Source organism: Sphaerodactylus townsendi, linkage group LG05 (genome assembly GCF_021028975.2).
Source record: "Sphaerodactylus townsendi isolate TG3544 linkage group LG05, MPM_Stown_v2.3, whole genome shotgun sequence".
Taxonomy (NCBI): Eukaryota; Metazoa; Chordata; class Lepidosauria; order Squamata; family Sphaerodactylidae; genus Sphaerodactylus; species Sphaerodactylus townsendi.
The window spans coordinates 67,233,489-67,250,570 of NC_059429.1; the positions used below are offsets into that span (position 1 = coordinate 67,233,489).

Sequence of the window (17,082 nt, forward strand, 5' to 3'; positions counted from 1 at the left end):
ACATTCCATTTCCTCAAGAGCAGAGAGCCAACACAATGGAAGCCTGAGGTACAAATCTTAAATTCTGCCTTACTCTTTATAGAAAACCCACTCAGGAAGAAAAGAGAGTCCCCTAAAGTTGCTGCCTCACACCTCTGGTGATATAATAACTATAATCAATCCCTTCAATTTTTAAACAGGCAGTTCTCTCACCTGCCATGGCATCTCGATAAAGTTGAACAAAGTGGCTGAAGATATCCTTGGGCAAACACTTCTCATCAGGTAAACACTGGAGAAGAATGACTATTTCTGACTGGCCTACAGCATGCATTCCCTTTGTAGTAAAGCACCAGCACTTCCGGTTCACATCTGCAGAAGAGAAGCACAGCACAGATTTGGAACAGAAAATAAATATTTGAAATGTAAAGTGAAAGTAAACATTATTGAAAGCTGATGATCTACTAATAGTACTTAATCAAAACATGGAAGGAGGGTTGATTCACCTCCATTATGGGAGGCAAATTTCTATTATATTTTTATCCTACCCTTCATCCAAGGAAGAAATCCATGTTTAATTTCTGCTTGTGAGTACAGTTATCCACCAGAGCGTCTTTTATAAAGCAAAGGAAGGGTGTTCACTGTTTTTCATCTTAATAAATTAAACAGGACTTACAATTCACAATTTTAACCATGGACAGCAAATTTGCATTTAAAACGAACACAAGAGGGCCCGGGCCACCATCTTCTAGTTGCTGCATCACTGAGATGTGAGATGGTTTTTCTTCCACAGCATAATCTATTTAAACAGATTTAGAAGTCATTTACTGAATAATGCTTTATGCAAGTTGGCAGTAATATAACATTTAAGCATGGCTGAGCTAACCCCTTTTTCAAACAGAAGTGCAGAATTTTAAAACTGTATAATTTCAAACATTTCAAACATTTCAAAGACTTAGATCCTAAGAACCAGGAATGGAGTCCATACAAGGGATCCTTGCTTGCTCACTATTCCTTCTGGCCCCCATGAAAAGCCATTCCCCTGTATTAGCAGAAATCAATCTCCTTCTTGTTCCATATGAACAGGAGTGGGAACTTTGACTGCAACACTGATTATAAATGTAGCCCAACCCTCAGAAGAAGCTTTTTAACAGGCACAAGGAGCTCCATGGATTGAGAGAGGCTGCCACAAACTCTGCTCTGTTCACAATTTCAAAAGTATTTATGTAATTTCTGGAAAAAATGCTTATCACAGAAACAGAAAGACTAAAGATTACAAAAAAACCCTTTTGGTCTATATTTCTGAATACTACTGTTTGAAATGACAATGTCTAGCATGCAAAGGAACTGAGAAGAAGACCCAGTAGGGCAAGTGGTCAGCTAAATAGAGAACCTTCTGTCCTTTGGTGTCACCAGTTGTCTAAACATTCAGGTCTAATTTCCTCCTCCTCCTTGGAATTTCACTTCTCCCTCCTTCCTTAGCTAGCAAGGTAGCTGCAGGCTATCCCTGTATGTGCTTTCCTATCTGAAATGCAGTTCCCTAATAAACATTTAACTTCATCTTTAGTCAGTGAGTCTGTCACTTCTCTGCACAATTAGCATCTCTGCCAGCATTGGTTATGCAGCTCAGACTGAACTACACAGATTAAAAGAAAACTTTGTTTGAGGTTCAGGACAAAGACAAAAGAGTTAAGATGGCCGCCTCCTATAGCCCATGCTTTGAACAACTGACAGAAGATAATTATGTCACATGGTGGATATGTATAAAATCTTTCTTACAGCAAGAAAAATTATGGAGCATCATCTCAATGGACAGATCAGCTGAAGAGACATATGAAGTACAATGGGGTGAGAACAATAACCAGGCGAGGGGCTACATAATTTCATTCTGATTATTTGCTTATGAAAACAGGAGATTTAGAAACAGTTAAGGAGGTTTGGGAGGATTTTAAAAAAACTTTAGTGAAAAAGTCTGCACAAACCCACATGATTCTTCAAAATCAGATACCGGTATTCACTACCTACTGCCTGAGAGCAGGGTTTTAAAACATCATTTACAGAAAATGCTTAGCTTGGCAAATGAAATCAAGTCATCAGGAAAGCCAGTCAATGACAAACTCTTAATGTTACTGATGTCTCTTCCTCAAGAGTCATGGTACTCTTGTGACAGTATTACAAGCTAAAGAAAATCTCCTGTTAGCTGAGATCATTAAAAATTGGAAGAAGAATAGATCAGGAGACAATTTATACAGGGAGTAAACTAATGATCTGAAAGCCTTAACTATATGGGATTTTTTAAAAAACAGCTGAAAATGTCACATTGTGGGAAGATGGGTCACTGTGCAAATAAATGTAGACAACACCGTACACTTTATTGTTTGTGGCCAAAGGCCATTAAATAAACGTATACAAAGAGAGAGGCATTATACTGGTGGTCACTGGAAAGCAGCAGGCAGCGGCTATTTGCGTTTTCAAACAAAGAATCATAAAACTCAGAACAATTCCACTTGTAGATAACCATGCTGGGACCACAGATTGATGGATTCTGTTTAAGGAATTTTTCATAGCAAGACCAGGAAGGATAAGAATAAACACATAGGTTCTTGATAATGGCTGTACAGATCACTTATATGGAGATAAAAGTTGATGTAATTCTTTGGATGAAACTAAAAGAGAAATGTTATATGAGGCAAATGAGTACCCTGTACAAGAAATGAGAGTGGGACAAGTTACAATTAAATGCTTGCTGCCTGGAAGATTTGTGAGAGAAATTACCACTGCAAATTGCCTCTTTGTCCCCTCACTTGCAAACAACTTGATTTCAAGGAATGCTTCAGCAGAAAAGGGAATGATTACTTCACTTGGCCAGGGATACTTTATATGTAAACAGGCATAACTGATTGCTTGGGACACAAGAAAAGATGGACAGTAACACCTTGATCTATGTGTGCAAAAAACAAATTTTGTTCAGAAACGTACTCATAGGCAGTGCATAAATTAATGGCATACACCCTATGGACACAGAGATGTTAATGAAATCAAGCAGTTTGAAAGTCAGAATTTAAATAAGAATATGAAAATTGTTAGATGCTTCCAAGAAGAAAATGTGAAATTTGCACTGTGGCAAAAGGTGTGAGACTGAGTTGCTAAAAACAATCCAGCAAGGTCAGAACAGTGATGTATGTGGACCTTTTAAAATGCACTCCCGATCTGGGGCCAAATATTTGCTAACCTTTGAAGATGGTTTTTTAAGATATACTGTGACCTACTTCATTAGAAAATTCAAATACTGGATTTATTGAGCTGGCTTACATTGCACTAGTTAATAACAGATTCCAAGGAATCTCAGTAGCCATAAGTACTGATAATGGAGGCGTGTGCATTGGGAAAGAGATGAAGGACTTTCTAAGAAAACGTGGAACACAGCACAACAGAGGTGGAGCAGGGCCATACTGTGCCTGGTGTGCACTCTGGGTTTTCTGGGGGCCTCCCTCACCACAGCGCCCTGCCCACCCCTTCCCTTAGTTCAGCCTGAAACTGCAGACTAGAAAAAGCAGCCTGCTCACTTGAGGCTGAAAACAGCCTGGTGGGAACAACACTTCCCAGAAGACCTTGGGACTCGCAAGGTCTCCTGGGAAGTGTAGTTCCCACCAGGCTGTTTTCAGCCTCAAGTGAGCAGACTGCTTTTCCAGCCTGCACTTTCAGGCTGAACTAAGGTAAATGTGTGTTGGGGGGCGGGTGGGGAGAGCCGCAAGGGAAGCGGTGGGGGTCACCACGGGGGATTTTTCACCCCGCCCCCCAGACATGTGCCCAGTGCAATGCACACACACACCCCGGGTAGCTCCGCTTCTGCAGCTCAATGACTGGCCATTTTTGTCCAGAAATGAATGGCCTTGCAGACTGCAAGAATCACCCTGAGATGGCTAAATACATGCATGAAGCAAAATTGTCCGAAAAGTATCGAGGAAAAGCTGTCAACACAGCAACCTATCTGCAAAACAGCCTACTTTCAAAGGATACCAGTAGCATTCCATATAAACAATGACATGGGCACAAACCCAAGGTGAATCATTTAAGAGTGTTTGGATCAGAAGTATATGCTTACATCCTAAGGGAAAAGTGCTCCAAAATAGATCTTAGAGCTGAAGAAGGAAATGCAAATGGAGCATCTAGATGTAAAGACTGACTTTCTACATGGGGAAATAAAGGAACAAGTCTACATGGAACAGCCACCAAGATCTGAGAAGCATAAAGGCAAGCAATTTATGAGCAAACTGTAAAAGAACATCTATGAACTAAAACAAGCTTTGAAATGCTGGAATGAGAAACTTCATTAAATGCTTACCAAAGAATGATGTCAACAAGGCAAAGCCTGAACTCAAGGGATAGAGATTACAAATGGACTTCTTGACATATGTAGATGATCTGCTTCTATGCTATGAAAGCAAAGGGGACTGTGAGGAAATAGTTCAACAATAGGAAGTGAAACAACTTGGAAATATTCACTATTACCTTGGAATACAAATAGAAAGGGAAGATGGAAGATATCTTCTTAATCAAATGCAGAAAATCTTGGAATTCTTGGACTTTATTAATATGAAAGATAGTAAACCGGTCAGAACTCCTACAGAAATACATTGCTTGAATAAGGGACGATGCAGTGAACTTCTACCTGACAACAAGTGCTTCCAAGAAACAACTAGGAAACTGCTGTGCACAAGCACACTGACACACCCTGATATAATTGCAGCTCTGGGGATGTTGTGCAGAAAGAATGAGTCACAAAAGACTGGAATGTAGTCAACAGATTTGTCAGATATCTACACAGTAGTACTCATCTAAAATTGCCAACAAGCCTCAATTCTAGGTTAATGGAATGCATGGGCACAGACTGGGTAGGAGATACAAGAGATAAAGAGTCAACCAGTGGACATCTGTTCTTTTATAGAGGTGAAGCAATCAGTTGGAGCAGCAGAAAGAAAGATATTGTAGCTATATCATAGACCCGTGGTGGCGAACCTTTGGCACTCCAGATGTTATGGACTACAATTCCCATCAGCCCCTGCCAGCATGGTCAATTGGCCATGCTGGCAGGGGCTGATGGGAATTGTACTCCATAACATCTGGAGTGCCAAAGGTTCATCGCCACTGTCATAGACTGAAGCCAAATATGTGTCTGCAGCTGAGGCATGCAAACAACTTAAATGGGTACTGCAACTGATGCAGGACTTTCAAATAGATGAACCTAAGTCAAACCACTTTTTGAAGACAACCAAGGATGCATAAAGCTTGCACAGATGGAGAAGATAAACTCCAGAATTAAGCTCATGGAGGTAAAGCATCATCTCATAAGAAGTATGGACAAAGATGGACTTGCTGATTTGCAGCATGGTTTTACAGAAGAAATGATTGCGGATGCGTTCACCAAGACCTTCCTTACCTGGAGACAAATTTGAAAGTCCACATAAGAATTTTGTGAACTTTGCATACTAGACCTTAAGGAGGTGTGTTGGAAGTGACAAAGTTCAGCATGCAAAGAAACTGAAAAGAAGATCCAGCTGGGGGAGGGGGAGGGGAACTGGTCTGCCTGATCGGGCTGTAAGACCCTTCCATCCTTTGTGTCACCTATTGTCTCTCCTTAGACTGATACTCTCAAGTCTAATTTCCTCCTCCTCCTTGGAAGTTTGCTTCTCCCTCCTTCCTTAGATAGCAAGGTAGCTGCAGGTTATCCCTGTCTGTCAGCTTTCCTATCTGAAACATTGTTCCCTAATTAACATTTAACTTAATCTTAAATCGAGATCTTGCCACTTTTCTGTGCAATTAGCACATTTGACAACAGCTATATATTCTGGTATATAAAACTAAATATGGCATAGAGTCTATAATAGTAGTTTAACAGGTCAGCTGTAAGATACCTTTAACATTTATTCAATGGCTTTGCAGGAAACATATGATTTGTCCCCAAGTATATCAGAAAGCATATAGATTTGTCCCAAGTATATCAGAAAGGACTATGTTCTGTTCCCCAAGCAAAACTGTTTGTGGTGCCCTGTGCCCGGCCAGAACAGGGTGGGAGAGTCACAAGCAAGGTTCAACAGTTCAAACAAAAGATTTAATATTTAGAAGAATGGAGACCCTAGCTCCTCCCAGGGTCTGCCTAAAATAAAGTACTTACTTGACTGGACAGCAGAAGCTATAGACATTTGTTCTTTCTTTGACTGCTTCCAGGAAAGTCCACTTCTTTAAGTTCCTTGAGTCTTTATCTGGCTACTATTCTTTGTAAACCTCAACTTTATGCTCTCTTTACACCTTTAACGTGACAAAATACTGCTGCCTCCTGATTCCTTTGGCACCTGTACTGAACTGAACTGAGTTAAACAGGGGCATTGCTGGGAGAAAACAGCAAGACTGCCTCTTGGGAAACTTCTTAAAGGGACAGGGGCTAACTAAAATTCCCTCCCTTTGGAGGACTAAACCCATGCTATCTATGGGAAACTTATACTTAACAATGAAAATAATAAAGACTTCTGTTGGGGCATGACAGACAACATTGCAGAAACTGTACAAGATGCTATTGACCACCAATGTAAAAAGTGAGCACTTGCCAAAACTGTAAAATTTATTCAAGAACATAGATGCAAACAATTGAAATGGTACTTTTTGCAGCTGGAAAGTGGTATTTCCAGCTGTTTTATGTGGCTAAGACTGGAACTCAAAAGATGCTGCATTTTACCTTCCAGTTTCCAGGCTTTAATTAACAACGTGAGGTAATAGTGTTATCCAGAGAAAATTTTTTTATGAAGTTACATATTTTTTTTAACAATATCCTAGTTCCACTCAATGAGAACAACGTGCAACTGACCAATTAATCTTCAACAAGATTGGGCTGGATCCAACCAACTTATCCACTAGTGAAAAAGGAAGGGGGGAGTCTTCTTTGACTACTAAAAAGGCTATACTGGGGATTAATGAGACGCACAGTTTTAAAAGTTATTTGGGACAGGGACTGTAGTAAGTAAGGAGGAGGTTGGGGGTGTGATTGAGCAAAAAAGTTGGTTGACTCTAGCCCACTGCTTTACCATGCTTCTCTTTACATAACCCAAGTCTTGCTTCTGTTTAATGGTCATGCTAAAACACAATACAATGCTGGAACCTAGCTATTATGCTTCATGGATTTATGGCTGAGTAAAAATAATGTAAGAAAAATCAGATATCAATTTTTCTCTATATTTTAATATCTGTTTCCTGACAGAACAAAGTTTCCTACAGGAACACACTTTACTGCAAAAACCAACTACCAGTAACATATCTGAAATATGTAATAGTGGGGTTTTTTAACTGTTAATAAACTAGCTAATTTGTTTTTATTTTGATGAAGCGATACATGTAGTACTATAGCCAGGAACAATTACTTTATATAGAATACAGCTTCATAGGTAATCATTTATTTCTGTACATTACTATTATGGAGATTATGCAGATTTATTGACAAATAGATTCAATTCATAGATGAACAGGTTTAATTCATAGCTAACAGAATGACCTTAACATGAAAGGTAAGGGCAAAAGAGGAGCATGTCTGCCAGCCAATCACAACAGACCTTGAATATTTGTAGCAAATACAGCTACCAGACACACATTAAGAATGATAGTTACTATCATAAATCAGAGAAAAAATGTTGAACATTTCAATTTGAATATTTCATTTCCAATCTGGCAGGCATTCAAGTTCAACCTTCTGTTCATCCTATCAGTCTCTAATACACCTGAATGCCATGACATAAAGTGCCACAACAAAAATGCCACAATAATAAACACATTCCCCTCTCTATATCTGGCCTGATCCACTGGCTGAGACTGTAAAAGCCTGTTTTCTTCCTGACTCTGCAATAGGTTAAAGTTTCAGTTCGGGCGGCTCTACAGTAAACTACAATTGGTAAATCCCAATCATAGATATTCTATGGCTGTGCTCTCACCTCCTTTTACGCCAGTAGAGATGAGAATTGGAGGAAGACCATCTTCTGGAATAAGGTTCATTGCACTGCCAACTGGACTTCCAACCTGAGTTACACTTCTTGACAATGTCAGTGTGTTTTCAGTCTACAAGAAGAAACAAACAAATACTACATAAAACGTAAATGGATCACACTAACATTCACGTTGTCAACAAATTAAAAGAACATTCTGTTCTGTAGCATTTTATACAAAAGAAATTTACTGACAGCTCATTCGAATGAGCACATGGCAATGTGCAGGAATTGTTCCTTCCATGAAACTAGGTCCAAAGGCCCATTCTCCTCCAAGGAATACTGTATCACAAGAACCAATAATATCTAAAGAACCAATAAATAATATTTGAACTGTCAAGCATACCATGCAACAAACGAAGTTGTTTCCTACCTCTGCAGGTGAAGTATTGTTGTTTATAGGCTTGCATGGATCATGTGACACTGCTAATGCTCCTGTGGAGGTTGTTCCAGCCACAGTCAACTTGGCCGCATCAGCAACTTCTCCATTGGGTAATATGCCATCCGCAAACCAAACACGTCTTTGTTCTCTGGGCTGACCCACTAGGGAGAGAGGTGAGATCAATAACAGAAATGCATGAATCAAGCAAAGCGAAACTAGGAAATTTTAGCTTATAAAATAGTCATAAAAATTAATGCAGACTAGCTTTGAGTGGAGCTTGAATTCTGCCCAAGGTTGATCCAAAACAGGGCTCTTTTGGGGGGGGGGGCGGGGGGGATGATAATCCTCACAGCTGAAATATTAAACTTTTAGTTAGAAAAGCTACCTATCTCTACAAAAGAATTGTTGCAGCAGAAACAGCAAGCAAAGTGTAGACTTCAGATATTGTTCTCATCTACATGCAGGTATCACTATTTTGGACTGCTGCCCATGTCAACAATGCAAATCAGGATTTTTACAGCACAATTTATAGAAGCACTGCGTACTAATCATCACACAAATATACACAACTCTTCCATTGGGTTGGTCACAGTTAATATGTTGTGGATTTTTTAAAGGGTGCAGCATACGAACTGGCTCAGAAAATTCGTGGTTGAATGGACATTTCATATCAGACCTTCTCAGTACATTTCACTAATAAGAATGAATACAAGTACAGTTGTTTATAGAGGGAAATGGGGGAGTTCCATACCTTCTGCACCTGGATGCTTTAGGACTCCCACAGGTACCATAACGGTAGGTGGAGGAGAGTTCAGGGCTCCAGAAGCCTGGGCTTGCTGCAAGGGAGGAATGGTAGAACAGTACTCAGCAGGATTATTAGGATTAGGGCTCTGGCTTGAGGCACTCATCATGTTCTCCCAGGCTTGGGCTAAGGAAACATAACACAAGAGAAGGCAATGAGTCACAGAAAAGTAATCCTAAAACTACAAGCAACTCCAGAATTTCCACCTACCAGGCAGCAGAAAATAAACCCTACTTTCTCTGGTGAAATAAGAATCACAATTATGAAGTGAGGGAAGGGTGTTTTGCTGATACCAGCCAGGTTTGGTGATGTTTGGTTCTATGAGGGGTTCAGAAAGTTATGGATCCCTTTAAAGTGAGTTAGCTCCCATCCCCTCTAATTGTTTCCAATGGAAGCTAATAGTAGATGGGATTACCCTTTTGAGGATCCATAACTTTGGACCCCCTGAACCAAACTTCACCAAACCTGGGTGGTATCATCAGGAGGGTCTCCTAAAGATACTCTGAAATGTTGGTACTGCTAACATAAACATTCCTCCCCTGACAGGTTGTGTGAATGTCCCTTCTAAAATGACACCTGCCATGTGCAATTTAAAAAATATGTACATTAAAAATAATGAACTATTCTTTTAAAAAGAATATTCTTTTAAAAAGCAGGGTAGTTTTGAGTCACAGTGAACAGGCATGTTCATTCCAATTTTTATTGTAAGATCCATTGTTTAAAACCCTTCCTTACAAAAAAGCTAAGGTTTTTGTACTTTTAAAGTTATTGTTGATACCCATATTGTTCTTGCTTGACCCTCTTTTCACACTCTTTACAGAGTTTCTAGTTTACACATTGTTTTCTTTCTTTTTTGAAATAAATATTCAAAAACATTTAACCTACTGATGCCTCAATTAATGTAATTTTATTGGTATCTATTTTTATTTTTGAAATCTACCAGTAGCTGCTACATTTCCCACACTCGACTTATACGTGAGTCAGTAAGTTTTCCCAGTTTTTTGTGGTAAAATTAGGTGCCTCAACTTATATGTGGGTCGACTTATACACGAGTATACACAGTATCTCACATAAACCATCAAAACCATAACTCCCATCCTAGGAAAAAATACTGAAGTTACATGCAACTGAGCATTCTGACATTTTTTCATTGCTGTCAGTTTGCATTCGCAGCTCTTTGCTTCTCACATCAAAAACTGCTTGCATAGCCTTTATACTACTGTTGGACAGCTTGAAGCTAACCAAGGGCTTTAGCTCTTTTGGTCCACATATCTGCCTGCCTGCAACGGGTCAGGGTAGTAAATTATTGGAGACTTTGTCCCAGCTGCCTATATCTGTTTTGCTTGCAATAAGGGAACAGGGTTACTCTTGGATGTTTGGAACACTTGATGGATCCTTGGCACAGACCAAAAAAAGCTGGGAAACAAACACTCATTTTTACCCTTCCTGAGAACTCAAAACACCTGGCTCAGGAAAGCACAGGGCTGAGCTCAAAGAGGATTATTTTTGTTCATATTGAAGAGACACTTTAACATTCTATCCTACGCCCCATCAGAAGTGAGTTTTGGACAAAATATGATACAATTTTAATAAGAGAATTGAAATGCAAGATATACTATAGCCAGTAGAGACCCAGTCCATTTTTAAAATAACAGATACTTTAAGGGGGAGGGGGCAGACCACAAACAGCCTGACTCTTCTATGGCATTAAAAGTTGTGAAATATTCCCTCCTGCTCTGATTTGTGGTCCCTCCTTCTCTGCTTTGTGGTCTCTCAACTAAAACAGTTTCATTCCTCGTCATATATGGACAACCAGAAACACAAATGTATATTCACACACATTCCTATCCAACATAGAATAAGTTAAGCACTCTTGAGAAATTACATATAGTGTATAATCCTTTTGAGAGCAAAAAACGATGAAGAACCTGCTTTATTTTAGCAAAGGAATCTAGAACATGTGAGTGGAACAAATGATAAAGATGATCTTACAAGCAGCAAGCAAGCATCAGGGCAAAGCACCAGGGCAGCTTTACTAGAAGCAGATATGCAAAAGCTAGGTTCCAGATAAAGGATACTTAAGATGAAAGAACATGGGCTCAATTTGTAAAATCTATAAATGCTTTTGTTCTTCATCACTAATTTGCCCTATAACAGAAAGGGCTTTTTAAATGAAATCATTATAAAAGCATTAAATTTGGTTAAAAATTTTTAACACTTTCAGATTCAAATTATTACGTGTCAGGGTTCTACCATCTACAAATATTATTCATCATCATATGGAATCCTTTGCTATAGAAACAGAAACAATGATCTTTCACAGTATTTATTTTGAATATGCACAACTTCCCTATCTCAATATGACTTGTCCTCAAAAAAATCAGTCAATACTTTTTAATTCATACTTGTAATAAACCCACCATTTCCTGACACATTTTTATCAGCCTTCACAGAAAGATATTAATATTTAATACTCTAAATAGCTCTTATACTGTGCTAACTCTTTTAAAAGATGCAATAAAAATAAGCTAACAAATGACAAATTCCCAACCTTTTAGGCTAAGAAGACACCCAACATTTAATAGACTAAAGAAAGAGACAGAAATGTCTAGTAGTACTGTTATGATCACTGAAGAACATGCCACTTCCAAGCATTTCTTCCCTTTGATCTTCTGTCATGAGAACAAAGTTGCCAGTGTTTTCTTCTGCTGAAAACAAGCCTTTACAAAAATACAGCAGTTTCGTGACAAAATATTAAGTTGCAACTGCTTAACCTGTTTGGAACATTTGCCTCCATTTTAAAGCAAGTATTGTTGCTAGAATTTCAAGGATTCCAACAAGAAAAAAAGAAGTTCAAATTAATTTTGCTAGTCTTTGGGCAAAAAGGTTGTTTTATTGTTATTATTTATATTTAATATTGATGTACATCACCCTGAGCCCTTCGGGGGAGAGTGGTCTAAAAATGGAATGAATGAATGAATGAATGAATGAATGAATGAATGAAAAGTATAGCTTTGCAGTGTTCTTTCTATGAACACACACACAAAATGTTCTTCCTTGAATCAGAGCAGTAGAGTACATTCATAGGATGCTCAGTGATAGAGATTTTCCAGATAAACCAGAAGTTTCACGGTCACTCTGAATATACAATTGCTCTAATTTAACTCACTGGTTTTCAATTATATTCAGAAAACATATTTTAAAAGTACTTCAATTTTCTGCTCTAAATGTTACATTCAACCAAACTCAATGCTTTTATGAAAATTATTTTTATTGCAATAGTACTTGTAAAAATTTAAAGACACTACTACACCATGTATATGGGTTACATGGTTTATACTTAAGGAAAAAAAGAAGGCACTAATTTTAGCACAACTTAGATCCTTGCATAATGTCACATGGCCATGGTTATCTATACCAAGCAAATGGAACTCTCATCCACAGAGATTTCTTGGGCATTTCATCACTTACAATGCTTATTAATTCCATATCACAATGGTGATTACAATACCTTTTCCATCTTGCATGGGGAGATGTAGCAATAAAAAAATCAACGTTGGTTTTGATTTGGCCCACATGGCCAATCAGGTGAATTCATAACTTGAATTTTTAATTGGCATTATTATATTTATTTGTGGCTTTATACCTCTTATCCCCAGCTTACATATCACTACAATTTCTAGGGATAAATGACTGGAAAACATTAATTACAACTGGAACTCAAGCTGCCTAATATTGTACAGACAATTAAATCCACTCATTGTTACTACTATAATAAGACAAAAAAATTGGACTCTGTAAAATGTTCCTCCTCACATTTCTGCCTATGATACTGTAGAAAACTGGACCATTCTAGTAGGCTTCTTCTAGTACTAGAGGCCTTGGATTCCGAGGGATTGTTTCTTTATTTAGAGAATTTATATTCTTATTTTCCAGAAACCAGTTCAAGGAGCCTCACAAAGAAAAACAGCACAACAGTGCCATCATAAAACAAGTATAAATTAAAGCCAGAAATAAAACAAACAAAAAAGCACATTATAGACGCAAAAACAATATTCATAAGACAACTCTCAAGCTAGAAAGGCCATTAAAAACAGCCAAAAGAGATGGAACCTTTCAATTAAAAGCCTGAGGTAAAGACAAGTGTTTTGGTCTGGTACCTAAAAGACAATACGAAGCTTGTCAGGCAAATTCTAAGAAACCACCACTGAAAAAGCTCCATATTCTATTACCTTCTTCACCTCTGCAGACAAGGGCACAGAGGAAAGCTTGGAAAAAGGATCTTTACTGGCAAGCTTGACAGGAAGAGGCAGTCCTCATACCATGGTATCAAGTCACTTAGGACATTAAAGATAGCAACCAGACTTTCGAATCTGTACCTAGTTACCAGCATGGAAATAATTTTCCAAATTACAATCAGAGCCAATAGGAAAGCAAAATGTACTAGAAGACAGTATCAGCTTAATTCAGACACATGGATGATTCCATCTAGTATAAAGTCAATGGAATTTTACATTTTGTTCTTCCCTTGTTACTTACCATTCATTAGAACTGAATGGCAAATTACACACACTCTTGCTTCCTTTCTGTCCATATACAGCAGTTTGCATTTCAGACTGCAGCAAGCTGCACAAAAGACCTTAAATAAATAGGAGAAATATACTCAGTCATTAGCAGACTCTTATGACTAAGACAGTATCCTGTGTAAGTCACTTGTGTAGTCAAATTGAATTTCTTCTTTTTGTACTACCACAAAGAAAATTCTTCAGAGAGCTCTTGTTCAAGTGCAGAAACTAATTATACAAGATTCAACACATATACAAAATATACAGTCACTGTGGAGTTAGCATTCAATTTCAGAACAATATTATTATAAAATACACTCTGACATGGTACTATAAACTATTCTTCTGTGTATTTAAAACGGAATTTAAAGAAAGCTAAAAATAAAAGTATGAATATCACCAAAGTTTACAGTTAACCCTGCACTGGCAGAAGGAAATTTTCAATACAGAACAGAGATAAATATTCCACCATAAAAATCATTCATATTCTTTAAAATTAATCCATAAATTAATCTACAATCCTGTGCTAGCTCTTAAGTAATAGGACATGAGAATGTCCAAGCTACAATTCATTATGTTTGTCTCCCAAGCTATTAAGTGAGCTTCCTTCCTTTTTTAACCCCACTGGATTAACAACCAGAAGGGGTAGAAGAATATAGCAGGAACATAAAAACCTTCTTAGGCAAACAGCAGATAAGTGCATTTGGTACTATTGGAAGCTATTTGTTGCACATTATTAATTATGTTAGAAAACATAAAATAATGTATAAATTCAAATTAAGTGTTCATGTGTATGAAGGATTAAAATGTTATACCATGTCTAATTACTTTTTCACATTAAAAAAAATCATTTCAGCAGAACCCAAATGAAATAGGAACCAGTAGTCCATCTAGCATCCTGTTTCACACAGTGGGAAACCAAGTTGCCCTGGAAGGCCAATGATCAGGGCACAGAAGTCAGGACTTCCACCAAATGCTGTCTCCTAGGAACTGGTATTCAGAGATTTGTTGCCTTGCATCATGGAGGTTCTCTTCACTCATCTGAACAAATCATACCTTTACATTCCTGCCAACGAGATCTAAAAGCTGTGTGGCCTTTGTGAGCTTGTTTGTGGGCAAAGTTTTGCCTCTCTGCCATGACCTCCTGGCTACAGTTGAAATACTGGAGGGCCCACTTAGCTGCATTCAGATCCAAGTTTGGACCACTTCAGTCTGCTCTCCCAGTCTGATATTGACAGGGTGCTTGCAGCTGAGAAACCTACCACTTGTCCTCTACAACTGAGCCCCTCTCGATTGGTGAAGGGCAGCTGTGATGCGATGTGGCATCCCTGGTTGGATATTATCAATTTCTCCCATGAAAGGGGAGTTTTCCTGGGGAGGCTGAAAGAGGCAGTGATACGCCCACTCTTAAAGAAGCCAACTTCTTGTTCTAGATTCTGGTGACCATCTCTTCATTTATGAAGCTTGAGGGAGTGCATCCATGGATTTATTTCTGTTGGAATTCTGCCAAGGCGCCCACTCGGGATAAGCCAACGGCATTGGGGTCAGCACCATGAATAGCAGAGGAGATTGAAAGAACCTTCATTTATGTGCCAAAGAAGAACTTTGATGGTACTGTTTTCTGTTCTGTTGAATGGACCTATATGGCCAGGGTTGAGATCTGTGCCTGGACTTTGTGAAACGTTGTTTGTCTTTTGCTAATCATGTGTAACATCTAAGAAGAAGACACCAATGAGAGAAGAATTTCAGTGCTGAAGAGAAACAAATTTGTGAATGTATAGATTTTATCTTGAAATTATTCTGAGATCAAAATCCTCTCTGTTTAGAATACAGGTCATGCTTTGAAAGGGGGAACTGATATAGCAGCAGAAATGGCATATGTCAATGCCAATGCCACGCAGATTTTTCTGCTGCTAGAGGGCCAGCCAGCTGCTGCCCTGGATGTTTTAGTGCAGTGTCTGGAGGCTGTGCCTGATTGGTTGAGAAAGAGAAGGCTGAAGCTGAATCCATCAAAGACTGAAGTCCTGTGGCTACATTGGGGGAAGTTGGCAAAGAGTTTCTAACTGCCATTTTTAGTCAGAGTGGCTTTGACACCTGCTTCATCTGTCAAGAGCCTGGGCATGACCTTGGAGTTCTCCTTGTCTATAGAGGCCCAGGTCACACATACAGCCAGAGTGGCCTTTTTCATCTATGACTGGTCAGACAGTTGGCCCCCCTAACTTTCCCATTTGGACCTTGCCACAGTGATCCATACAACAATCACCTCCATGCTGGATTACTGTAACTAGCTCTACACAGGCATACCCTTGAAACTGATCAAGAAGTTAAAATTGGTCCAGAATGCAGCAACAAGACTCCTCACTGAGGCAACGGTGAGAGAGCCTATAACATCAATATCATGCCAACTGCTCTGGTTGCCAATAGAATTCCAGATCGTGTTCAAGGTTTTGGTTTTGAGCTTTAAGGCCTGGAGCAGTCTGGGGCCCTCATACCTTTGAAATCACATCTCCCCATATTGCCCACAAAGGACACTCTTGTTCTCCAACAGCAACCTACTGGTGATCCCTGGCCCCAAGGACGTTTAGTTGGCCTCAACCAGAACCTGGTGGAACACTTTGGCCCCTTCCGCACATGCAGAATAATGCACTTTCAATCCACTTTCACAATTGTTCACAAGTTGATTTTGCCATTTCGCATAGTAAAATCCAGCTGCAACGTGTATTGAAAGTGGATTGAAAGTGCATTATTCTACATGAGTGGAATTCTATCTTTAATAAGTTTCTATTAATTTATTTGGAAAATATGTTAGACTTGCTGGCTGAATTCACTCAGAACACTTTTTAAAAAATCAAAGTATTTGTTATTTTTGCCTTTAGGTACAGAGGCCAATTTTAACACCAAATTAATATTCAGCATGGTGTAGTGATTAAGAGCAGCGGACTCTGATCTGGAGAACCAGGTTTGATTTGCCACTCCTCCACCTGAGCAGCAGACTCTTATCTGGTGAACTGGACTTGTTTCCCCTATCCTACACATGAAGCCTGCTAGGTGACCTTGGGTTAGTCACAGTTCATTCAGAACTCTCTCAGCCTCACCTACCTCACAAGGTGTCTGTTGAGGGGAGAGGAAGGGAATGGAGTTTTTAAATCACCCTGAGTCTCCTTACAGGGAGAATGGTGGAGTATAAATCCAAAATATTCTTCTTCTCTTAATATAAATCAACCATTTCACATCCGAATTCCTTAAGAAATTCTGGTAGTATGCCATCCAGATCTTGGGATTTACTAGTTTTAAGCTGATCAGTTGTCCTAGAACTTCATCTTTCAGCAC

General features: G+C 38.9%; 1 protein-coding gene across 5 annotated transcripts in view; it reads right to left on the reverse strand.

Moving 5' to 3' along the window:
- Nucleotides 1–17,082, reverse strand: part of ZFYVE9 (zinc finger FYVE-type containing 9) — a 59,708-nt gene that overhangs the window by 21,998 nt on the left and 20,628 nt on the right. For all 5 annotated transcript variants that reach the window (XM_048498258.1, XM_048498261.1, XM_048498259.1 and 2 more), the window contains 6 exons: nucleotides 13,727–13,826; nucleotides 9,137–9,313; nucleotides 8,377–8,546; nucleotides 7,953–8,076; nucleotides 653–775; nucleotides 193–348 (listed from right to left, as the gene is read on the reverse strand). In XM_048498258.1, coding sequence (XP_048354215.1) covers nucleotides 193–348; nucleotides 653–775; nucleotides 7,953–8,076; nucleotides 8,377–8,546; nucleotides 9,137–9,313; nucleotides 13,727–13,826 — 850 coding nt within the window. The remainder of the gene's footprint in view (nucleotides 1–192; nucleotides 349–652; nucleotides 776–7,952; nucleotides 8,077–8,376; nucleotides 8,547–9,136; nucleotides 9,314–13,726; nucleotides 13,827–17,082) is intronic.